Consider the following 25,707-nt stretch of genomic DNA (forward strand, 5'->3'; position numbering starts at 1 on the left):
CCTGAAGATCCGATGGTATAAAAGATAATGAAACATGCACAAGACAGAACAAAACAGCTGTATTTAAAAGGCAGGCCAACACCTGTAGACTCAACAATGTATAATAACGTATGAGAGATTGAACAACATAAACAGACAGGTTTGTCTGTTTTGTGTGACTTTGACATTTTGAGAAACTTTTACTTGCTTTCTTGCCAAGAGAAGCTCAATACCGTTCTCATGTCTAAACAATGAAAGCTTCTGTTCGTCTGGTTTAGCACAAAAACTGCTTCATAGAAGTGTAAAATCTACTTGTTAGTACCTTAAAACATCACATTAAAACCCTGTTTGCTTATTTTGCACAAAAATCTAAGTGTAAAAATGACATTTGCAGGTTTCCAGACAGGTATACTGTATGTTTTTACCATATCAGGAAGAAAAGAAGGTCACTCAGCAAAAAAGTACATTAAAGTGGTGTTTATAATGGTCTTTATTTAGACATCAGCAAGCAAAGCTGAGGTTTACAAGTTGATTGACATTTCTGTTTCTCTTAACAAGGAGGAAGAAACTTAAAATGCCCTGCTCTGAATTCTTTTTCAGTTTGAGATTAACATTTCCTCAGATACCTACTGATAATTATTGTCTGATTGATACAACATCAGTGTTGTCACCAGTGCTTTTTACCTATGGTGAGCAGACGGAAGAGCGGCATTGATCTTCTCTTTAACTCCCAGCAAGAAGCCGAGTCAGCTCATTTTACAAAATGCCATTTATATACGAAGTCACTAAGTAAACAAAGATTGCACCAGACGGAGCTTTATTCAGAAACCAACAGCTGGGTCTCTCAGAGACTTATTATACAATAATCATATCAGCTTAGAAAGACATCTCAGAGGCAGTTTATGAAGAAGTCAATGTAATCCTGTCAAGTTCAGTGCTCTCTCAGCCGTTTGCATGAAGGTGCACAGGGCCGGCCGAGCAGAGTTTATGGTTTCCAGGCCAAAATTCAACTGTTTCAGTATCTCCTTCCTTTTGCTTCCCAGATGTGCACCCACCAGATGCTATTCTTTCACCATACTTTGTTTTAAGCAGATATTCTTGGCAGTTTGTCATGTCTTACCTCAGTATTAATAAGGCAGAGCACACAGAGAGACAGAGAGAAGAGAGGAGGAAGAAATATGTCTGACAGCACACAAGATGAACCTCCAGGTCATTCCAAGAATGTGTTTGACACTAAATACTACAATTTCGGTCCAGCTCTCAGGATCTCTGAGCTTTGCAACATCAGCCAAGGAAATTGACGCCTTTACGAGGCTATCTTTTATGTGAGGAAGGAAAGATGCCAAAACCTTCATAACACTTTATGAGACGATATTTCTTTGTACACCATGTTATGTAGACTAGAATCATGCAGCAACACGGTGAAAAGGGCACAAAAGAAGCCTTTCATATGGACGAAATGCTCAACATCTCATGTCTGCAAAGAACTCCATTTTTACAACAGTATTTGTTTGTGTCAAAGAAGATAATTATACAACAATAACTTCAAAAAAATAAAGGTATAAAGACAAAATACATGAACAAAAATCGCACGTCCAGTTACTCAAAAATTGCAACATCCTTCACAATTATAAACACAAATGGAAAAACTAGACTATACTCTTAAAGGGCGACTCGTCGCTGTCTCTCGCCCAGCACTGGAGTTTGAAGTGAGGTTTGAACAGGCTGAAGGCGTTTGATCTTCAGGGCAGAGAAAGACAGCGGGTCTGAAATGCTGCCAAATCCTGATCCCTCAGAGTTCTCTGTGTAGAGACAGAAAAACAATCAGCAAGAAAACACTCTTCTTCAAATACTGCTTTACAGGAGTAGTTTATATACACTTATTTGATTCCTGGAGTCATTAGAAGGGAAGACTGATACCACTCTCATGTCTGTCTGTTAAATATGACTGTCCACCAGCAGACTGGACAAAGTTGAACTCAGTCAATCTGGTTCTTTCTTAAGGAAAAAAAAAATCCACCAACCAGTACTTCTAAAACTCATTCTGTACTATTTATCATGTATTCAGTTTGTACAATAACCAAAAGAGTGGAGATGTCATTCATGTGATGGACTATTTCCTGGTCAGGAGCGGTTACCTCCTGGTTGCCTGGCAACTGCTCTGAGCCAAGACACAGTTCAGCATTAAACCCCCATTGTTCAGTTTTTGTACAGTTCATGAGATCACATGTTGAGGTGATGATTGGTGGATTTTTTTGCCATTTGTCACAGTCAGGCTAACTGTTTCCAGTCTCTGTGCTAAGCTAAGCTAACTGCAGCTGCATGTAGTAGCTTTATATTCCACTGTGCAGGTATGACAGTGGTATCAATGTCTCACCTAACTAACTCCTAGAATGTCAGTCATTCTTCTGCAGGGAGAAAACATTTTCCTCCTCACCATGAACACCGATTATGTGCTCCAGGATCAGCACCCTCTCGGCAGGATCTTCAGAGCTCCCTGAGCTGCTGCACGGCTTCACCCTGAACAGCAGCGTCACGCTTCTTTGTAAGTAAAATTTTTCAACTGATACTCAGAAGGAACAGACACAAATGTTCTTATAATCTCACCTCGTTCAAGGCCCTCTCCTGGCTCTCCTTTAGGCCCTGGCGCTCCCTGTGAACAACACAGTAGATTAACCTTGTTATCTGTGTGAGCGTGCACGTTTTGTGCAACACAAAAACCTTTTACTCACAGGTAGGCCCAGCTCGCCCGCTACACCTGGGGGCCCCTGGTGGAGGAATAACAGAGAGAAAATAACTTAGGACTCCTGCTCACACACACACACATTTCACTGGCTTGCATTCTTTATCCCCGAGCTAATCTGCCTCTTCACCAGCTCTCCAATCTTAAATCATGCTAGTAAAGGAAGGGGATCAGGTTTAAAGACAGAGGCCCACTAGAGAGCTGACTACAGAAGGGACCCGACATGGGCTGCCCTGATTAGTGAGGCCTGGCCTTGGGATAAGGAGAGAGAGAGGGGGATTAGTCACGGCTTGGAGTGAGTCTTTGAAGAAAAGCTTGTTCACCTTTAATGTGTTTAAGATTTGCATGACAGCTAGGGCCATTTACAAAACGTAGAACAAAAAGCATTTTGATAGTTCATCAGAATCGAATATGTTCAGCCAGCCTGATAATCCAATAATGAGGACGATGTTTAAAGCGGCCTCACCCTTTCCCCTGGATCTCCTTTAGGCCCAGGATCACCAGCCTGGCCTTGGAGACCTTCTTTGCCCTAAAGGGAGACAAACACAAGGACACGTATTAGTGATGCCAGTCAAACATCCATAATCATATAAATCAATAATCACCTCTCAGTGACTGACACTCACATCTTGTCCTGGCAGACCTGGTATCCCTGCAGGTCCTCTCGCTCCCGGGGCGCCTGTGGTGTCATTTACAAAAACATCTACACAGTGAGGTTGATGAAAGCCAAATGTTTGACTGTGGCCGTTGTGCAATGTTGAAATTCAGTTCAGCCAATTTAACACAGAGTAACTTAATTTTAGAAATTAAACTGTCCTGTGAGAGATTTGTTAAAGTTTACAAAAGAAGCACATGATTAATCACTTTAACACCCATCGACTCTGCTTATTATTCTAAAAATGAAAGACTGTCACACATATACAGTGTATTTGTGTCGTTATGATGTACCGACTGAAAGTTTCAACCAAAGTGCAAATTCTTATTTTGCTGCATCAAATAGCAAACTCATGCAGTTGTGTCAAAGTGTGTTTTGGTGTGTGTTCTTCTAGCACATGTTTTGGTAAATAACCGTGGCAGGACATAACTTTAATGAATGTAAACACTGTGGGCAACATCAGTTTGTAATGACCAAGAGGCCAAAGCTCAGTCATGACATGATATAATATGCATGAATGTTTCCTGACGACACACTGCGATCGTTCCTCCAACCTGTTGGCAGGAAACAGCTCATATTCGTACCTGAGGGGCCGACAGGACCGGTTGGACCAGGAGGACCGACTACAGTCTGAGGAACAGAAAGAACTGGATGGACCGGGTGTTCCTCTGCAAAAGACAGAACTTATTTTAGAAAACAGCCCATATTTGATTGCTTTATTGTCTTACAGCAGGAGGAAGGTAATAAATAATCTGTGAATATGCAGCTATGAAGTGTTTTCACTGTCAGTGATGTGGAAATCTGACTAATGTTTTTTTAACTTCAGGGGTCAACTGCATCAGACTGCTATACTCTATTAACTGAATTAAATTACTTCAACTCGTTTTTATAAATGCTTCCATTAATCAACACTGTGCATTCTCATGAAGTGACTCATGGCTGCAAAAAAGCAAAACTGCCAGAATTTCCATGACTCTGTAGTCACTAGTTGCCAAAGCTGGAACACTGCATATTTGTGCAGCAAAGAGGGCAATACTGGTAACATTTAGGGTTCACTAAATTCTTCTTCATTACAATTTAAAGAAAAACAAACAGGAGAGACAAAAGATGACTAAACTTAAGCCCAACATTAAACATCAGTAAATGTCCCTATTTTGTACCTTTTGGCAGACCTCTGACATTTGGATCGAATGACTTTGTTCCCTCACATCAGACATCAGAGCAAATGAAAATGCAAATATAAACACCAATTTATTAGGTACATCTGACGACAACTATTGAAATCCAGTACAGCAGCCCTGCATAAATCTTACCTTCATGATGGTTATAATGTTCAATTTTGCTCTAGAGAGGCCGTGATTTGACTTTTCTGTTGATGCTCCTACTCATGTAAATGAGGTGGAGAATGTGCATTCTAATCCAAACTGCACTAGTTTTACAAAAAAGTGTAAATGCCCTCAGAAGAAAATAAAGTTGCAGGAGGACTCGATTATTCACAATCAGGGGTGGCTTTGCCTGCAGCACAAAACAAGTGTGTTTCTGACAACACTAACCTGTTCAACTCTGAACTCTGCAAACCTCCCAAACTATGGATGGTTTTCATTATAGTTACCTCCTCGTGTCCTCTCTCCAAAATCTATTAAATGCACTCTAAGGAGACGAAAAGCTTTCTGAAGCTTAAAGTAAGAAAACATGGGTGTATCCTAACTCCTACATCTATGCGGGAAGTTGCTAAGGTGCAAGGAAGAGATACCAGTGAAAGAATCAGGGAGAAAATTTAGCAAAAAGCAACCTGGATAGAAGTGCCTCTAAATGCTGTTGGTGAAAATTTAAACCTTTTCATTTGCAGTGAGACACCAAACACTTGTGATGCCTTACCTAATCTTGCACACACATTCTAAGGCAATTACTTTGCACGTTCCTGCACACTGGAAGTACTGCATTACTTTTTAAGACCTATAGTCCCCTGATTACATGTCCTTCTTATCTATATGTTAAATCCAAATTTCTGTTTACACCAAGTCAAATTCCTTCTATATTCCTTGTATAGAACTGTTTCTTACATGAACATCTATTTTTGTTAATTAAAGGTCACAGTCTCCTCATAGATTAACTCCAATCCAGTCATCTACCGATACATTTAAGACACACACATTAAATTTAGTGCAAAACATGCACATGTTGCTTTCACTCTGGAGTTACAGAGTTTGTTTGCTGAGTTGTATCCAACCAGGTCTGTAAAATCTCTGTCTGGATTTCCAGTATGCCTCCTAAATCATTGTTTGCATTGTCCAAGTAACTATACTATGGAGCTTAAACCCCAGGAAGTAAGATCTTTATGGCAGCCTAACAGAATACTTTAAGGATCCCCATCCAGGCTGCAGAGTTTCATCAGCAGTCAACAGTTGGATTTCATCCAGTGTGACAGTGATGGACAGGAACAGCTGGTCAATCTTAAAGAGATCTCATTTAATGGAGCAACAAATGCTTGGATGGAATCTGTCTCCATAGAAAACATACGTGAGGTGGAAGTTATGTCTTGTTCTCAGCATGTAGGATATTTTAAAGTACACTTGTAAGTATAAATTTTGCTTGAAACCACGCCACACTTCCTCACCACTTTAACATATGCTCAGCATCAGTCTTCCCCCGTATTGAGACAGCCCTGCTACATTATGGCTGCAGTCCACAGAAAGGGTCTAGATGGAGCAGATTTCCCTCTGGAACTAATTTTCTAATGCTACAGTCTCCTCTAGCCTGGCTGCCTCCCTAAGAAACTCCACATGAGTGGCAGACTATCTACTCCCGCCTTCAAAGCCAGCCCAGCTTTTGGCTCGGGGCCGTGGCCAGTTCCCCCAAAACGCAGACTGTTGTGCTGACAGCTAACAAATTAGGCCTGATTTACAGCCAGTTGGCCCCCCTCAGCGTACATGGTCCCACAGACCCAAATCTACATAGTTCCAGACCCGCAGACACAGTCCCGGGCTCAGAGATGCAGACACAGCCAAAAACCTAATCAGAGCCAGCAGTCCTCATGAGGTAATGATTATACTGTGGACTCCTACTGCCTCCCTGTGGTGAAATCTAAGTAATAAACATTCAAAAAGCAACTTCTGTAAATGGGATTCTTTCTCCATCTTCTATATTTCAAAAGATACTAACATTTAAATGTTAACAATGAGAAAAACGGTAGTTTCATGTTTATATTCACTATAAAGTTCCAACTTTGTGCTTACAGATCTCAGCAAAGGGAAGACAAAGAATCAAAGCTGTACTAAATTCGACACTGAATGAAAAAATGTGTGAGTTTATCTTAAATTTGATTCTTTTTTAGAACGCCCAAAGCTAATCCTGTGATTTAAACTCAAGCATTCGGCTCCATTGTTGGTGGTGGTGTTAAATGAGGTTGCAGTAAACAGTGGCTCGGCAGCAGCAAAGCACACGGAAACAATTAAACTAAATCTATGCCAGCCCTGCTGGGGAAAAGAAACAATACTCTCTCCATTACACATTTAAGTCCTTCACTAGAAGCTACAGCACACCTTAGTCTTCCACCTGCCCCCTCTTTAAAAAGCATTTTAATACACAGAAAGCCGTTTGACCGATGTTTATGATGAAATGACAAAGTGATTTTAAAAAATAAATGGAATGAACATGAAGCATGAGATATGTGTGAACCTCATTCTGGGATGAACTGTGAAAATGGACTGATGGTTTTGGCATCAATTCAGACCATCCAAAGACTGAATGCTTCAATGGTTTTACAATAGTTCTTAGGTCAGAACTCAACCATGTGTGTGAGATCTACTTCTATTATTATCTCATTTAAGCCCATCTGGGACAATTTAGCTCTCAGTTACTGTAAAATGTTGAATTTGAGATGGAACAGCTCACCTTGATGGTCCACATGAAAAACGTCACCCCGGATTTGGCCAGGAAAAGAGCTCGGCCCTGGAGGACCTGGTGGACCGGGAGGACCGGGGAGACCCACCTCTCCTGGTAGACCTCTGTCCCCCTTTGGTCCTGGGCATAAAGAAAAATCTAATCAATCAATTAATCAATTAATCCGATTACAGAGGCTGATTTTAATGAACCCCAGATAGGCACAATTACCCCCAAACCATCTTTAAATGAGCAGATGAGGACTTAATAATTGCTGATTTCTTACCGATGGGTCCAGGAATGCCTGCTCTTCCAGCTGGACCTTGTGGTCCAGCAGAACCTGGAAGGCCTGGTGGTCCAACAGGTCCTGGAGGCCCTCTGCCTCCTGGTACTCCACAAAAAGATACAGTCAGAGTCAAATGTAGGATAAAAAAGAAAAGCTCAGTCCAAAATTAAACCTCCTCACTTTGTGTCAGCTTCTCCCCAAAGATGATGAAATATACAGAAGATCTTATCAAAAAACTTGAGCAGCATAATTCAGTCCATCGTGCATCTGATTTCTTTTCTGTCTGTGGCCAGATGGACGTCCCACAGGCCAAAAAGTACAACATTTATCACGCCATGTTGTGAGTTTAGCCCTCTCCACAGCATGCACAATCAGAGCAGAATCAGTGAAGAAAGTACCACAGACTGTGAGGAAAATGCTCCACTTCTGGATGATTTTCATTATTGATTAATGATCTGAATGTTTTCTTGATTAGTCATTTAATTGTTTGGAAATAGTGAGAAGTGACCAGCATAATTTCCAGAGAACCCAATGTGGCGTCTAACGAATACATTTTTTTGTCCAATCAAGAGCTCAAAACCAAACAATACAGGCATTTTTCCCCCACAAAAAAAACAATTATTTTCTCTTAATAGATGAAATGATTGATGAGCTTTCAGCTCTTAGGCCATGTGAGTTCAATCCCTGAACACTACAACTGTATATTTCATGAATTATACAACAATTGCTCCAATATATTTCAATAAGTATGTTTCTTCTTCAGACCAAGGAGGTTTCAGTCCTGTTTGTTTGTTTCTCTCTCAGCAAGATTTACAGAAAAACTACCCAGCTGAATTTAATAAAACTTGAATAAAACAGGAGGAGCATGCTTGAAGGAAAAATATATTCAGTTTTAATATGGCTCTTGATCCCTTTCTAGCAAATTGCTGTCCTATTTTGTGATGTGTTGACACCTGGTGGCAGGTTCGATGGCGGTCCGATAGGAGTGGGTTGGGGTGTTTCCACCTCATTTTCCGTTGAGCCCTCCTGTAAACCACCGACTATCTGCAGAGATAAGCGTCCTTCTTCTAGCAGTTTGATCTGCAACAAGAGCAGCAGATTTCAGAAACATCTGTTAAATATAAAATAATCATCTGCAAATGTTAACGAATTCATTCTGTTAGATCATTTACAGGATTAAGAAAGGATGGATCAGATGGACTTTTTTTACCTTTGATTCAATGGCATCTATTCTGCTGTTCATGTCACTGAAACTGGTGCAGTTTAAACACTCTGTAAGACAGACAGACTGAGATGAGTTTAGTTTCTATATTACAGCAGGAGTACATGCTGCTTCTTCTCCATCTGTCTTTTCATTTTCTTCTCTCTCTCTGCCTCGTCTCTTTCATTCCTCAGCAGAATCCTTCTATCTCTCACAGATCTGGTGCAGCCAAGATACACAGGAACAATGCCCATCAAACCAAACCCAGGAATTTATTAGGAATTCCTCTTTAAATCATGTCATTTGCTCACAGAATAAACATTATTTGACATCTCTTTCTCAAACACACACAAACACACGCTTGTGTTCTGACTCTACAGGTTTTCTGTCTCTGCCCACTCACAGTGATGTTTGCACACATTCACATCCTCCTCCTCATATACAAACCATTTAAAGTGTGCAGCACATGGAAACACAAACTGTATTCCATGTTTTCCTATCCCGTGAAACGCAAACTCAGTTGTGGCACAACTTGTCATATCTGGTAAATCAGTTATGAAAGTTCAATGAAACTAATGTTTTAGACCAAATATTTTATATCAAAAAGCATTCTATATGTTTTGTTTTGTATTTTTGAGACATGCAACTACATATGGTTTAAGAAATATCATTAAGTGAATTCTGCATAATCTTTTTTTGGTAAGATGTGCACAAAGGTGGGGCTTTTCATGAGAGCTGCCTATATTTTAATTTAAATATATATATATATATATATATATATATATATATATATATATATATATATATAATTCAACTCACTCATAGTCTGAGATTATTTGATGTACTTGTGCAATATTGCTGATTCTAAATCAATGGCATCAAAATAAATAAGGCAAGGAAAGTTTAATTTTGCAGCACAATTCATACACAAGGCATTCAAGGTGCTTTACAATGGAAAAGAAAAAATATTTAAAGGCAGACATACATTTAAATCCTAGAAAAAAAACATAAAAAGAGACATTAGAATCATAAAAGTGCAATAAAAGACAAGAAAATAGACTGAGCATCTAAAAGAAACCTGCAGGCCGACAGTTTGAGCAGATCTCAGGTGCTCTGGAAGTTTGTTCCACAGGTGAGGAGCAAAACACCTGAATGCTCCTTCACTACTTTTGGTTCTGATTCTGGGAACACAGTAAACCTGTCCCTGACATCCTGTGGGCTCTAGATGCTTCATATAGAGCTAATAAGTTCAGGATGTATTTTGGTCTGAGACCATTCAGTGCTTTGTAGACCAGGAGGAAGATTTTAAACTCTATCCTTTGACTAACAGGAAGTCAGTGTAGTAATCTGAGGACCGGTGTAATCTGGTCCAGTTTCCTGGTGTTAGCTGGATCAGCTGCAGCTGCTTGATCGATTCCTTGTTACAGTGAAACAGTGAAAACTTCAGGCTTTTATCTTTAATAGTTATGGATATTGTCATTAAAGCATAACCTCAAATTTAAATGTGCTAAAAAACATGCTTGAAGTCGGTCGGCAACGCAATGTAAAAATATGAACAAAATTCTATTTAATACGAAAACGTGCTCTACCAGCAGAAACAAAGCACACTTGTTATCCATTTGTTGTGTTTGTGCCTACCTGGTGAAGCTCAGGTTTCACGTTCGCTTTTAGTGAAAATGATGCTATGAGAGCAGGAGGGACTGTTAACCAAAACAGAAAAGTTGCATTAATAAAACATTGAGTGAAAAGAGGCTGCGATGCTCTGCAGAGACAGGAAGGGCTTAAGAATCAGAATTCTCAGCGAGCTTAACAATATCCCTCCCATCACGCATCAGGAGCAGTCAGTTGATCCATTGTTAATATAAAAACTGATTGTAGTAGCTTTAAAGATTTGTCTGAAGTAGCAACTGGTGGTTTGGGGCTAAGTGCCAAGGTAAGGATTATGGGAAGTGTTTGTTAGAGCATTTTGTATACAACAAGCAAGATACTGAATAATACCAGACTCATTCTTTGAGAAATAGTATCTATATATATGTATACATATTTCTTATTTTTTCATTCATTTTTGCCATCTGCACCTGTAAAATATTCTTGTGCATGTGCTTTATTGAAATTCTTGTCTGCCACAAACTTTTTACGTTCCTTTCGGTCTGTTTCGGACACTCTCTCTTTCACAAATTACACCATTTTGGCCACCACTAAGCCGCAGATAGACAAACCTTTACATTTCTGGCTGTGCAGCAGTTTGGGATCCTTTTACAAGAGCTGTAATCTAAAACACAGAACAGCACAGAAAAACCCTGCATTTGTTCTAAATCCAAGCCTTCCTCTGGTCTACGGCTCATAAGACGTCTGGAATGTCAGCTGTCAGTCCCACAGATGGGACCCACCCACATTGTGGCCATAGCAAGGATACCTAGAACGAGGAGCAACTGGTGCTCATAAATAACATAACAACAAGAATGACCCAAACAGCTCTGCTCTGCCTAAATCATCGTCTCCGACCACGGCACACTGAGTACTAATGGTAGCCGCTGAGGTTTCTGCTTCACTGAAATAGGACCTTGTTTGTACCACGTCTGGGTCCACACTGATGTACGTACAGGCCAGTGGTGTATCGGACTGTGCAGGGGTGGGTTTTTTTTTTCCCAACATCTTGAATCTTGCCCTGGAGTGCAGGCACAATCAGAAACAACAATCAACAGTTAAACCAAAAGCACATTCCTCAGGATTCACCAGCCCAAATACTAAGATATGTTCAACCGCTGAGGCCGAAATGACCCCACATGAGCTGTTTGTTGTGACTGAGAGCGCTGAGGGTTCTTTAGTCACTACAAGGACGTGAAAGATTCGCACTACAGCGAGACTGTGGGCTCCACACTGTGAGAGCTGATGAGATGATTTGCCTTCATCTCATCCACAGTTATTCATCATCAGCCCAGAGGAAGTCTCCACCCTCTGACACTGTTTCTCTGCTATACAGGACATCAATCTGTGGTGCATTCCAAGAGTTATTCTCTGATGATGTGTTGACATTTAGATTTTTGCCAAACTAGTGGAGCATCTCAGTCTGGCAACAGATCTGCAGGACCAGACTCCAATATCTCAACAGCTACACGACGGATTGGCACATGAATTTGTAATGTTCATGGTTACCAGATGACGCATGCCGAAGACACTTTGGTGACTTTTTTTCAAACACGACAACAAGACCTTGTGAAAAATGTGTCAATAAATGTTAGATTGGCACACTGGTTGACATTACCTTCAAGTTCTAATGATGTTTTAAAGAAACACATGTTAATCTGATATTCACAGAACTTTTCAAGGATATTAATCATTTAAAAAAAATGTTGGTGTTACAATGAAAGTTAACTCAGACAGAATGTTTCAACATTTAGAGGATGTTTGTGAGGGGGCTGTAATCAACAATTTCTCTTTCTTTCAAAACTATGACATTCCAGCTCAGATGTTTGGGCTAAAGTGCTATTTGGAAAATGTTACCATGTTAACAGGATTGGCAAAGAGGGGTAACATGGATGACTATCACACTGTAATGTCAACATTGTATTAATATAGCAAGATGTTTTTCATGTTGTAATGACATACATATTATAATGCTATATCAAGAAACTTTTCTTGCTAAGCATTTTTCTGGTTATATATGTGAGATGTTTGACATTATAACATGATAACGCTGTGGTATACGCACTGTTTCCACATTCAAACATGAGTTTCCTCTTATACCAAAGTTGTCATGTTATAACATAAAATGTTTCACATTTTAATAAGAAAAGGAACATGTTTTCATCACAAGTAAAGTATCTTGCTATAATGTAAAATGCATGAAGCACACGAAACAGAAAAAAAATAACTACACTGTAATGTGACACTGCAATGTGTGTCTTTCTTCTTCTGAATCTGGACTAACACATTTCTGTAAACATTACATCTGCTGCACAGCAGTATGCTTCTATAATCAGTGTCAGCATGTTAGCATGTGGATGTTACAATGTAAAAAATAAATTTAAAAAAAGTCAAATAATGGAAAAGAGTATGTGTTAAAAATATTTTTGCATAATTAAAGTGCATTTTCTGTCTTTGATTTTTACATAGGATAGACAAATTGATGAATTGATTTTTTAAATTTTATTTTATGGTTATTTGTGGTAATTTACATTATTCTAGACATGCAAGTTCACTGTCCAGTTTGTTTAGTTTATTTTAAAATGTACATAAAAAAAACAAAACAGCCACTTTAAAATTCTATAAAATTTCATTATTTTTTTTTTTACAGTAAAGGAATCAGCTCTGAGCCTCACAGCACTGCTGGAACAGCTGTGGACTCTTAGTGTTGTTTGGTTTTGATGCACTTTACCTCAGCATTTCAACAAACCTCTAAGAACAGATTGTGCGACACTTCTACTCAAAAGCAAAATGCTTTGTAGCTGTTTAGCTGTGTGGTCAGTTCCCAGAGGAATAAGCGTCTCTGCCTCGCCCATGATGCCTTTCTGCTCCTCAGGCCTAAAAAAAAAAGGCCTCTTCAGCTCCATTCTTCACTGCTAATGAGCCAACTTGTCCAATCTTCATCTAATGTCTAACAAGGGCCAGAAATAAACCAGCCATACCTTATTATGTCATAAACACACACCACAAGAAAACACCAGAACTAAGTCAAACTATGATACATGTGAACCAGAGCACAACACCAGAGTTTGTTTTTTTTAAAGGTGGCGGGCGGGATTTCAGTTTCTACAGTTGGAATTTAATTATGTTGGGTTAGAAAACCAAACTTCCGCTGTGCTCGAGCTGATGTTTAGAACGGGACCGAAGCTATAGAGTCTGTTTGGATCCATAATTACACCATGGCAACATAAGTCAGGGTTATTTTTCTTGGATTGTACACAGCTCATGGGAAAGATTCAGAATCGTGTTGTCTTTAGTGGGAAGCCAAATAAACAGAGAGAATGGGGAACTTTTCTGCTCCAAAGAGAAGGAAGGATTTGTGTGTTTAAGCAGTTTTTCCAAATATTCAGATGCTGCAGCTTGTCCGACATTATTGGAAATTTATTGAATTTTATGCCGAGACTGGCATTTTGTCAGTTTTTGTTTGAAACTGACAGGCGTGTTACTCAACAGGATGAATGATTAAGAACGACCGCAGACACAAAACACTCCAATGGCATCAAATTCAATTAATAAAAATGTCAGATTCCTGGGTAATAAACCATGCAAATGGATAACAAGGCCATAAATAACATTTGTGTTATGTGATAAGCTCAACTGTTAAATTGGGCAGCAAAAATTGAGAGACAAGAGCAGGCTGACTGGATCAAACCCCCTCTAAGGGAAGAACGTAAATAGAACGGGGAAATCAGGGGGGATAAATCTTCGTTGAAATGAGAAGAATGAAAACAAAGAAAGATTTTTCATCTCAGAAAACTACAAAAGTGAAGCGGTTTAATGAATCATCCCTTCCATTATTGTAGCTGCACAAGACGGTGCAGGATATTTTGGCAAGCGTCTATAAGTCAGACTGCGGGCATAGTCTGTTGAGACAGCTACATTTCCTACATTAGACCTGGATATAGATCAAAGAAATCACTCTGTTTTTCTCAGCTTTGTGCACACACACACACACAGACACAGACACAGACAACCTCAACCACAAAACAAACCATGACGCACACAGCCGGGGACAGTAATTTTCAATGCCGCTAAATGCTCGCCCTGTCTGCATGTGTGAGGAGCGCTGAAGGATGATGCATTGAAACATCTCCTTGGACCATCTCGAGGGCCGTTCGCATCACCAAGATAAACAGACAAGTGTGTGCCCAGTCTGTGTGTGTCTGTGTGTGCAGACCACAGTCAGCCTTCGAGTGCTGGCTGCGTCCCAGAAGCCTGTTGTGCGTCGGCCTCAGCCAGCAAGTGGTCAGCTATTGCTGGCATGAAGAACAGCTGGCACAGAACGCACTCCCACACACACACATAGTCGTCCAGCCACAAACTTTCACTCACTAAATCACACACCCACTTTGACTGTGGCGGCTGGTGGAGGACGGTGAATGAAGCTGTTTTTCATTTTTAATTTTGAAAACCAAGATGGCCCGTAGTCCGCAGTGGGACCGTTTAGCATTCTTCACCCTGATGCCAGCTGACAGGCCACACAGCATTTCTGTAAACTGAACACTATGGGAGAAAGAAATTCTTAGCAATTACAAAGAAATTCTGATGCATGGTGCCATTATTTCATTAAGAAAGAGATAAAAAAGACTAAATACTGGACTTCAAAGCCACATTTAAGCCCTGTTATGGTCACAATACATTGACAAACTGAATCTCTTCCAAGTCGAGACATTTCTGCCAGAATGGATCCAATCATCCCAACACAGCGCACTCCTGCTCCTGTGCCGAAATATTAGCAGCACATCAGTCACAGCTGGAGATGGATGAACCTACTGGTGCGCAGACATACAGTCATTGTAATGCTATGAGATGATGGTGTGGGAATTCGATGAGGAGGGACGATCGCGCGGTGATCATTTGGAATAAGGACGACATTTTTGAGTTTCAAAGGCAGTTTTCAGCAACATCTGATGAAACGGATATAAGGATATATGCTGGAGGCTCAAACAGAGAGAGAAAACTGGCTGAATACGTCCAACTGCACATCATCATCAGAAATATTGCAACTATGAGACATGAGCATATGTCACGGCACAGCTGATGGAAAACTTAAAAAAGTTAAGATGCAGAATTTTCTTTGGGTTCCAGTTGCAATGAAATTAAACATGATGCTTGTTTTCAGGTTTATTTGGTTTGAAGCTTGAGGGTATCCTGGCCGAACACTAAGCAGTGAATTCAAAAGTAGCCTCTGTAATATCAGGGTAAATTTTCCACCAACACTCACTTGAATCCAATTTGACAACAGACACTTGTAGTTGTTTAGTTTTCAGCCACACTAGCAGCAGGTTTTCAGGGACAACAGTGATATTGACTGGTGGATGGATTGCCCTGAAATCTGCTGAAAATATTCATAATCACAAGAGGATGTATCCTAATAACCATAATGATCCGATTTTGGTACCACAAGGAGGCCTTCACTGGTTTAGAGTGAAACGTCTCAACAGCTATTGGGTGGATTGTCAAGAAATTTAATAGAGAGATTAATTTTATACACATTGTATATGGTTCACTTTTCATCTAGAATCCTTATTATGTAACTTTTGTTACTGTACTCATTACATTTTCAGATTGTATTACAATATTCACAGTATTATTTTATGTTGCATATTAAGCTGTTTTGTTGTTGTTTTTAGGACTTTGCACAATTGAGTTTGCAAATGTCCCCACTGTGGGATTAATAATGGATCATCTATTTTAGGATCCTCTTATGTTATCATATAATCCAGTATTTCATAATCAGCTGTTGTATTTTGTTATTCTATATGTCTATTTATATGTGCATAATTTGTGTAGCATATTTACAAAGCCCTTGTCTGAGAGTAAATGCGATTTCAATCTGCCAATGTTTAAAGGTAACAGTCTCGCAATTACATGTGCTCTGGAGACTACAGGTGAAGGGTATGTTCGTGTGCAGTGTTGGTGTTGATTAAAGAAGATTATTCAAAAAGAATCCATTGCCTCAGTCCAAAGAGTCTGAGAACGAAGAAATCATTGTAGCAACTGTGCCAAAATTTTTATCTGTCCAATAGTTTGGCTCTTCAGCAAATACCTGCAAAATGAAACCCAGTCCTGTTGGCCTGAGCTCTACTTTGTGTGATGATAAATGCAAACATGTGAACACAATACAGTCCACTAATGAATCTGGTAAACAAACAATGAGCTGGTAAACTCCTACAGGTCCCATAGGGCGAGAATCCATTATTGTTGTCTTGTGGACGTTTACTTCAGCCATTCCTCAATGTGGCTAACGTTAGCATTAGCTTTGATCTTACGCCCACAGGTCAGAGCTCTGTGGAAACTGTAATGCTGAAGGACATTCAGAGATGGTGGAAACATCAACACACATTTTTAATAAATAAACAAGGACAGGGTGGGGTTACCATTTTCATGTTGCCTGTTGTGCATCATCTTTAGATGCTGTGTCCATCTGTTTGCTTCTCTGCTCTCTTTGTACTCAAATATACTGTATATGAATACAACCAAGTTAACAATAACTATCTTCTAATTCCCACACTATTCCATTTCTGTAGTCAGACAACAGAACAAGTGTAAAATGCAGACTGAAAGCAGCCAATTGAGACTATATGATAACTGGCAGTGCCTTGAGAGCCATTTCTAAGCGGCTGCTCTGAAGTTAAAAACAAAGTAAATTTGGCGATATTTCCATGTAAAGCCATCATTCAAAGAGAAAGTTAGAACCAATAGAAATTCCTGCTCTCACACTCTCTCATGCTGCGGTCAACTGATTTGCTCCATGAAGTCAATCATGGATGCAGAGAGAGTCTTCTTCCTGAAGGAGGTGTGGCCAGCAGCAACTCAGCTGTATTTAAAGCTACACACACTTTAACAGCCTATTTAGAGCAAGGCTAAAACCAGGATCTGCACAGTTATTGTAAACTCAACCATCTTTGTAGTATGTTGGATTGAAAATTCAAAGACACCATTCTGCGGACATGAGACTTTCAGTGGCATAATATGGGGCCTTTAAACTGCCACACTTCAGATGTGCTTATGGAAAAACTTTGGAAAGTTTCCCCTACACCTTTCTGACAAGAGTGTGAGGCTCCTTTCCTTTCTAAAAGGAAGTGGCCACGGATTGAACCTCACACTCTGTTCTCTTTCTTCATTCTTGGCCTGTTCATCAGTGGCTCTTCAGTCAACTACTTTCATCATTTTTCTTGTGACTGAGCGAGTGTAACATTATGAATGTCTTCTAAGGGGGACCATCTGAGTATGAGTTGTTTTCAACATTATGTAGACCGTTTCCAAATTTTAATTTCTGTCTAAGTTGGACAACATGTCGAACAAACTAGTTCTGATAGAGCCTAACTCCGTCCTAAGTCTAGTCATGTTTTGTGTGCAAGAAATCCAAAGAAAGGTTGTTTGTAGCAAAAACAACAACAAAACTGCTACAAACAACAGAACTCTGCAGATTACATCGACCATTATGAACACATGTGGCTCTCCTTGACCTCAGAAACTTTTCTAAGAACCTTTTAAGGAACTTTACCTGCTTAACTCTGCATAAACAGATGTGTGGAGGTGCAGACAGATAGATAGAGGGACAAATGGAAAGATATCACCGAAAGGCAGGAAGAAGTGCTGATAAGCTGACGAAAGAAATGAAAAACCACAGACGGAGCGTGAACAGAACATCATCCATCAGGCAGATCAGACCAGGAGCAGGAACAGCTGAGCTATCCCATAGCTCCCTGCAGGTCAAAGGTCACCGTCTGACCTATATTTGAGCACATCCAGAGATGTAACAGAGACATCAGTCATATCCTCACACTGCAGAGGTTGCGCTCTGGAGGAGCACATGTGGGCTATGGTTCTGTTTTATCACTTTACTCCAAGGAGAGGAGAGCGGGAGATCTAAAGGACATAGGAAGTCAGATAACTGGAAAGCAGCGAGGAATACAGATGATAAAGAACCCAGCAGTGGCGAGAAAAAGCAAGGGCAAAGGGCAACGGCATAGAGAGGGAGAGAGGCGATGATAAAATGGAAAACTTTAAGGGTCTTTTTGAATGATATATTATGTAGCTGGCGTTAAAGATAATCCTTTCAACAATAGGATTTTACTACATTTCCCTCACTTCCTCCTCATACAGCTGCAGAGGGGAAACAGTGACTTTAGCAGCTTCCTAGCAGCAGCATTAATGAATTGACATATTTGACACCCTAAGCTTTCAGCCACCTTTTCACTTTTTTAATGAAATTCATGAACTTCTCTAAAAAAGGACACCCAGTGCAGAAATGCCAGCCTTTAACTTTGTTGAACTTCTTTTCCTGAGCTTTTGCACAAGATCAAAGGTTGCTGCTCTCTTCAAGGGAGGTCCTGGCACTAATGCTTTTAAGATTATGCTCCCCCATACACAGACGATACCCGCAATCCCTACAGTTAATATGATCATGTGTGCAGATAGGTGCAGGGGTGCTGCTGTGATGGAGCGGCAAGGAGGAGGGGGGGAGGAAATTACGAACACATTTCTACCAAATGTGTTCCATGCTGTCATGTGTTAGCACAACTCTGCTGAAAGCAAAATGTAAATTTTGAGATGCACTGTACACAGCCAGCACAAACCAGACTGTCAGATATATTGACGGGTCAGGGTGTCAACTAAATGTATTCACAAAACACCCATTTTCCATTAGCAAACACACAACAATTCCAGCTGTGAGACCAGCTTGGCCTTGGAGTTTGGCCACAAGCTTCAGGATTGTTCAGAGAGTTACAAGGTTGTCACAGAGGACTTCATGAAAAGCGGGGAACACACCAGCAGGCTGCAAGTCAAGTCAAAACAGACTGTAATAACATATTTAAGGCCTGATTCATTAAAAAACTCAGACTACAGCTATTTTTTTCAGATTTGTGCAGATTTAAATGTCAAATAATTTTAGGGCTGTACTCGTGATTATTGAAATTGTCGTCAATTATTTCCTGATGAACTGTTTAAGTGGAAAAATTGACAGAAAATAATGACAAATGTGCTTTGCAACATCATGAAGCCCAAGGTGACGTCTTCAGATTGCTTGTTTTGTTTAAATATCAGTCCAAAAACACAAAGATGTTCATTTTAGTAACACTAGACAGAGAAATGCAAATCCTCCCAAATGAGAGGGTGGGAGAAGGTATTTTGTAGCCTTTTTTTGCTTGAAAATTACTTGAATGAGTAATCAATTGCCAAATAGTTGGCGGATTATTTTTCTGTCAATCAACTGAGCAAGGAATTGACAAAATGCTTCACTTTTAAACATGTTGATAGAGCTATGAAGCATCTGTTTGGTCTCATGTCCAGGAAAAAGGGAAGAAACATAAATGCTAAGCCCTAAATAATACATGATGATGCATAAAACATTCCTCACAGCATCCCAGCAGAGCAAAGAAAATATTCTGTGCTTTAAGTCACCTTCATAAATGATTATTTTCTGTTATTATTTGAGAAAAGCTAAGGCTAGCAGGGGAGTAAGACATTGGTGAGCTGCAGAAAATGATCTTGGATTTAGAAAAGAACAAGAGTGTGTGCAGAGGTGAGAGAAACAAGCATCTCTTCAGCTTACACAGCCTTAACTTTCCTTCTTTATGTCCTCTGTTTCTGCATCTCTGAGGGCTTTGAAGGCCTCTGAAGTGGAGCCAGAACCCCATCAAACTAAAACCAGAGGTGATGTCATCTTCATTGGTTAAAGCTCTTCTCTCTCGCTCTGATAAAAACAGCTGGCTCGGTGCCCTGTTGCTGCAGTTTTCTGCTACACAGAGCTGTACGTTCAGCGTTGGCTTAACGACATAAAGACCCAAAGATAAATGCACAAACACACACTCAGAATTCTATTATCAGCCAAAGCTGTCCATGCTTAAAGGCACTGCGCTTTTAATTTCTTGCCAAGAGTTCCATGAGAAGATAAATACCATATCTTATGTGTGTGTGTGTGTGTTAAACATGAAGCTAGAAGCAGAAGATCGCCTTGCTCAGCTTGATCTGAACACCAGAACCTCTAGATCTTACTATATGTTGTTTTGTAACCTCACTAAAGTGTAAAACTGCCATTATTAAAGTTCTGGTTTTGTAGTGGAGCAGTGTAGCCACATCAATCTTCTCGCCTAAATTTCTACAACAACGTGAAGTATTCTCTTAAAGGTGGCATGAAAAAAGCATTTCTTCATGATGATGCGACCAGTCTTTCCTGTAAAGTACTCAGTAGTTCTTAAAGTTCCCGTCCCAGTTATTCTTTAAACAACTAAAAACCCATCTCTGCGTATGAAAGCTGCAGATTGAAAAGGTTTTTCCATAAAAAGAAGCCTAGAATAGATGTAACTCTACACTGTTGGTTCCTCAAGAATACACAAATCTATACAGTGGCTGCTTTTCTTAGTCACTCATCTCTACCTACTCACTGCAGCTCGAGCACAGTAGCTCACCTAGGACTATCACACTGTAAAATTACTTCACATAACAATGTGAAGTTGTAATGTTGGAGTAATTCGTTCGTACATGTTCAAAACGGAAACAGATCTGAAGAAAATGAATGATGCAGAAAGTCCCCTGGTGTGAATTGACAGGATTGGTTTAACAGGTTTCTTATGTATGAAGACTTTATGAATTTATGTTTTTGAGAATGTCATCAGAGCAGTGCAGCTTCAAGGTGGAAATGCTCACACCGCATGGAAATGGTAACAAAGGGCTCTTGAAATATGATGCATTGATTTTCATACTTTCTGCTTTTCAAAAATCATCGAAGAAGTTTTTAAATTCTAAAATACTCGCCAGTTAACAGCCATTTATGCTATGTCCAAATCACCAAGGTCTTGTTGTTATGTGTGAGTGGTGTATATGAAGAGAACAAGTCTTTGTTTCAAGGTTCTGTAGCCTGATCTCAGCATGGTCACGTATGTTAAAAAGACCTGGTGGAGGAGTGTCATGGTCATTAATCTCAGTGGGGCCACTTTCCCACAGAATTGACTCTGGTGTCATCTGGGCAGCTTGTAGCAGCTGGAGCCTTGTGGGACAAAAAACACTCTTCACTAAACCCCTTCTCTTCTCTTCTCTTCTCTTCTCTTCTCTTCTCTTCTCTTCTCTTCTCTTCTGCTAATTCTGACACCTTGTTGTTTTATGTGCACTGACTCTCTCCCCTCAGCCTCGTCTCTCTCTGCAGCCTAATTCCGACACACTGACCCTTGCCAGCTCTCCCTCCACTCCTCAGTGTGAAGCAGACTGTCAGTGACATCAGCCTCCGTCTTTAAGGTCTCCTCGCCGACTAGAATCTGGCCCTCTGTCTCTCCATATGGAGGTGATTTTCTTGCTGCTCCATAGCCATTAGAAAGTGCAAATGCATTTCGGCAAACGTTAAATAAACAGCCCGATTACTTCTTCACACTCCTGCAACCACTTTGGTCTCAAGTGAACCATAATCGCAGGCATACAGATTCAGTGGATACAGCTATGTGTTAATCTTTGTGCGGAATATCCACAGTCGGGCAAATAATGGCTTCCAAAGGCTTTGTAATAATGTCTGTGTTTATTCCAATAGTATTAAAATGTGTTTTCATGGTAAATCTTGCCCATCCAAGTGCAACAATGAATAATCCTGCAAAATGGAACAAGGTGCGGTAATTATGACCAATAAGCTAAGCCCACTTATTGAGGTAAATGTTAATGTTGGACTAATTCAAACTGGCCGTGCCAGTGTTTTTCAATGACATACTAATTTACTGCCCAGACTAGAAAAAATCCACCAAGCTGGTGGGTGTACTAAATAATTTTAATAGAAAACAGTTCAAATAACTGTGCATTTTAAATAACTGTACCTCAGCCAGCAGCTTTGACCTCTCTTTGCAGGCCTCCACGATATTTAAAACACAACATGCGACAGACTGCACTGCATTAGACCTCTATCCGCCCTCCGGCTCTGTTTCTCCAGGCTGACTGCGGTGGCTCGCCTCTGGGTGAAAATTTTGGTCTGTGCTGGGCTCGCAGTCTGCGGTCTGTGGTATCCTGGAGCAGTGCTGGCCATCACCGGGAAGCAAACTACCTCCCACTTTACAAGCTGCTCTGCTGGACACTCCTCTGAGCTTTTTTTCATTCATTCTTCTGTCTGTCATGGCCATGTTGAGATTCAGAGAGACGTTTCCAAACTGCCTCTGTGCTGCCTACAGTTACAGAAGCAACATGGGTGTGTGTGTGCGCACATATTAACACACTTCCAGAGAGTAAGGCTGACACAAGAAGGAGAGACTGAGATTCTAATGCTCCTTCCAGGCACAGAAGCATCTTGAATGCATGGCTGTAAAAGAAAAAGGTACAAAACCGCAGAGCACAGGATCCCTTTCAACTGTTGTTTTACTGTTCCCAAATGTAATCTAACACAGGCTTTTAATCTTAATTCCAAACAACTTTATAGTCATATCAAGAGTCCAACTACCACACAGTAGCATGATTAGCAGGCAATCCAGCTACACACCACCAAACATAAAAAAGGCACAGATGTGGGTAAGGCTGCCTGGTGCTGCTAAAATGACACAGATGGGTCCAGGCGAAACACATGGCCTTTATTTCGGTCCTTGGCAGAATTGCTCCTTGATAGCACTATCTCTATCTGTGGTTCCACTTGTTCAACTTTTAGAGAAACTTGCATCATGTGAAAGAAAGAGACCCACCTTCTCGACACTCTTCTCCCACAAATCCTGGGCAGCATCTCCACTCCAGCGCAGTGACTTGCTTGTAGGCGAGCTTGAAGGACGGCCGGATCACTGTCCTGTAGCTGGAAACAGAACACGGATGTTAACATCAGAGCTCATGTGCTGCAGCTGCATGCAGACACATGAACACAGAAATGCACTGTCATGTTCAAAGTGCCAAATAATAATGTCTGATCTTGTTTTAGTTTTAGGTTGTTTTTTTTTATAGCAAACACTTGAGTGGAAACAAAAATTAGAAGAGACAGAAAGGAGAAATGATCAGAAGAAAAAACTCCTGGTTGGATTTAATGGCTGAATCTTTCGATTATTTCAATTGTATGTATTTTAATTGAATATTACTTGCATATTAAGTGGGATTAAGTATCTGTTATGAGGGAAACCCTCTAAAATGCAAAACAAAATGTAAGTTTATATCACTATCCAAATAAAAATTTGAATGCAGGACTGTATTTTTACACTGTTGCATTAACAGTTTTACTTTTTAGCACTGCCAAAACCGACCATTTCAATTAGAGGCAGGGTAAACAATTCAGAGAGTGTTGAATTGACGCTGCCACCATGCAGGACCTCCCATATTCATGACTGAGAAGAGAAACAACATCAGCATCACAGAAAACTTAAAGAGTTGATGAGAGTAAAGGACTAGACTGAGGACTCACCTGATGACTTTGGTGCAGGGTCCGGGCCACCGGCAGCCCTGAAACACTCTCTGCACTGACGTTTCTGTCCCATTCTGCACCTGACAGGACACTGTTCTGGAAACAGTGTACTGGCACCAGTTCCTAAAACACAGAATGAAGGAGTTGCAAATCTTAGAAATGCCAAATATGAGACAGTGTAAGCGTTGCAATAGAAAACACACACTGTGTTGAAAACAGCATACTGGACACCAGAACAAAGAGTTTCAACTTTCACCAGCAAGTTTCACTCTTCAAGAATGCGTGTAAATTGCACAACCTCCCACTGTGTGCACACCTGAGTTGGGTGCGGGACCCGGTGCCCGGTGGTCCCGTGCTGCCGCTCTGTTCCGACTTGATGCGCTGCCGCTGCACAGTGATGCCTGGAAAATGATAAACGAACCCGGTTCCTAGCGAAGGACAGACTAAACTTATCCACACGCACAGCGCGTAGAGAGACGAAAAAGCCATAATCTGCGTTAATTTATCCCTGACAGAGATATCCAAAGACACCGACGTTTTTCAAGTAAATCCTAAAGTTATAAACTCTTTTTTTCATTTACAGACCTACAGTAACTGAAGCGGAATCGGAAAAGAAAACCTAAACAAATTCCGCAGAAACCATTGGTTGTCTCTTCCTCCCGACGAGAAACAAGCTGGTCCTCTCAAGAGCCCAAAATGAATGACACACAGCCTCTTCCTATAGAATAATTTGGGTTTCTGACGTTTGACATCATGCCGAGGACTGAGGAGTCAAATATCCAGTGTGCGTAAAAAGCGCGCTGAGTGTGAGGGCTGGAGACAGAGTGCGTAAAAGCGCAGCTGGTCCCGCTAGAAAACTCCTCTGTCTCCATATAATGTGAACGATATAGCCAATAGTGTATTTAGTTGCTGTAAGAAGTCATTTTGCTTCGCCTGTGTTATGTCTGTTGTGTCTTTATTACCCTGATTGACGCCGCAGACTGTCCAACAGGAGCACATTTTAAGCTTTGGTTATTCTGTAAGCCTTAGATTGGAGTAATAGAGATAAATATGATCGCTGATGTTCAATTATATCACTTTATCAAATAGGCTACTTTTCTTTATGGGGATGAGGCTCGACTGGCTTTAGACCACAGCTACAGCAAATATTTGTATAATGGAAGGATATTTGATGCTTTAAATGAACCCGTGAACACCCAAAATTGAAGCCAGACGTTTTCTTTCTCTGAATATACAGAGTCTGTACAGATTCTTGCAAGGATTTTTTTATTACAATGAACAAGGTTTATATAGAAACTCATTCCTACCTAGAAATAAAATAAAGAGGTAAAGAAAGACTAATAGCTTGCAACTTTACTTTTCAATTTATGTACATGCATGATCTAAAAGATGATATTGCAGGTATTTTTCTAGTTTTACACCAAATTTAGATTTATTACCTTCTAACTTTGGTTTTCTGGGTAAAAAGGACTAAAAGTATATATATATATATATATATATATATATATATATATATATATATATATATATGTGACATATATATATGTGACATATATATTGCATGTGCAGTAACATTTCCTATTTAATGTTTCTCTGCGTTTATTTTTGCACTTTTATTTTCTTGCGTTCCCGCCTTCAAGTGCCAACTTTCCTATCTGGGATGACTGCTCTAAAGAAAACTGCATATACTGACTTTTTGATTCAGGAACCGGTAGTATTACTATCTCATTATTTTATTATATAGTAAGGTGGGGTTTTTACTCATCATCTCATGGTTTGCACGGCTGTCAGCAATTATATTTCTAGTTTTTAAAATTCTTTTCCTTTGAACTGGGTCTTAATTTCAGATTTCCATTAGGTAAAGGTGACATCAAACTATTATTTATCTGGTTTGTTGTGGATCTTCTGCATGGTTCCAGTA

At 40.2% G+C, this 25,707-nt stretch overlaps 1 protein-coding gene across 2 annotated transcripts; it reads right to left on the bottom strand.

The window, feature by feature from the left end:
• Positions 1 to 451: 451 nt before the first annotated feature.
• Positions 452 to 25,081, bottom strand: LOC110966572 (collagen alpha-1(XXVI) chain-like). Of its 2 annotated transcripts, XM_051958106.1 has the most exons (14): positions 24,103 to 25,079; positions 23,787 to 23,909; positions 23,086 to 23,189; positions 8,756 to 8,817; positions 8,499 to 8,625; positions 7,546 to 7,644; positions 7,272 to 7,400; positions 3,962 to 4,045; positions 3,349 to 3,401; positions 3,189 to 3,251; positions 2,712 to 2,747; positions 2,565 to 2,632; positions 2,417 to 2,481; positions 452 to 1,781 (listed from the first exon to the last, which is right to left on the bottom strand). In XM_051958106.1, exons 1-14 carry the CDS (start codon positions 24,273 to 24,275, stop codon positions 1,642 to 1,644), a joined length of 1,326 nt encoding a protein of 441 aa, XP_051814066.1. In that variant the 5' UTR covers positions 24,276 to 25,079; the 3' UTR covers positions 452 to 1,641. The 2 variants fall into 2 exon arrangements, with proteins under 2 accessions (XP_051814066.1, XP_051814065.1); XM_051958105.1 differs by lacking the exon at positions 452 to 1,781 and having other exon boundaries at positions 2,447 to 2,632; positions 7,546 to 7,650; positions 24,103 to 25,081.
• Positions 25,082 to 25,707: the final 626 nt, after the last annotated feature.

Source organism: Acanthochromis polyacanthus, chromosome 13, assembly GCF_021347895.1.
Source record: "Acanthochromis polyacanthus isolate Apoly-LR-REF ecotype Palm Island chromosome 13, KAUST_Apoly_ChrSc, whole genome shotgun sequence".
In the NCBI taxonomy this organism is placed as follows: domain Eukaryota; kingdom Metazoa; phylum Chordata; class Actinopteri; family Pomacentridae; genus Acanthochromis; species Acanthochromis polyacanthus.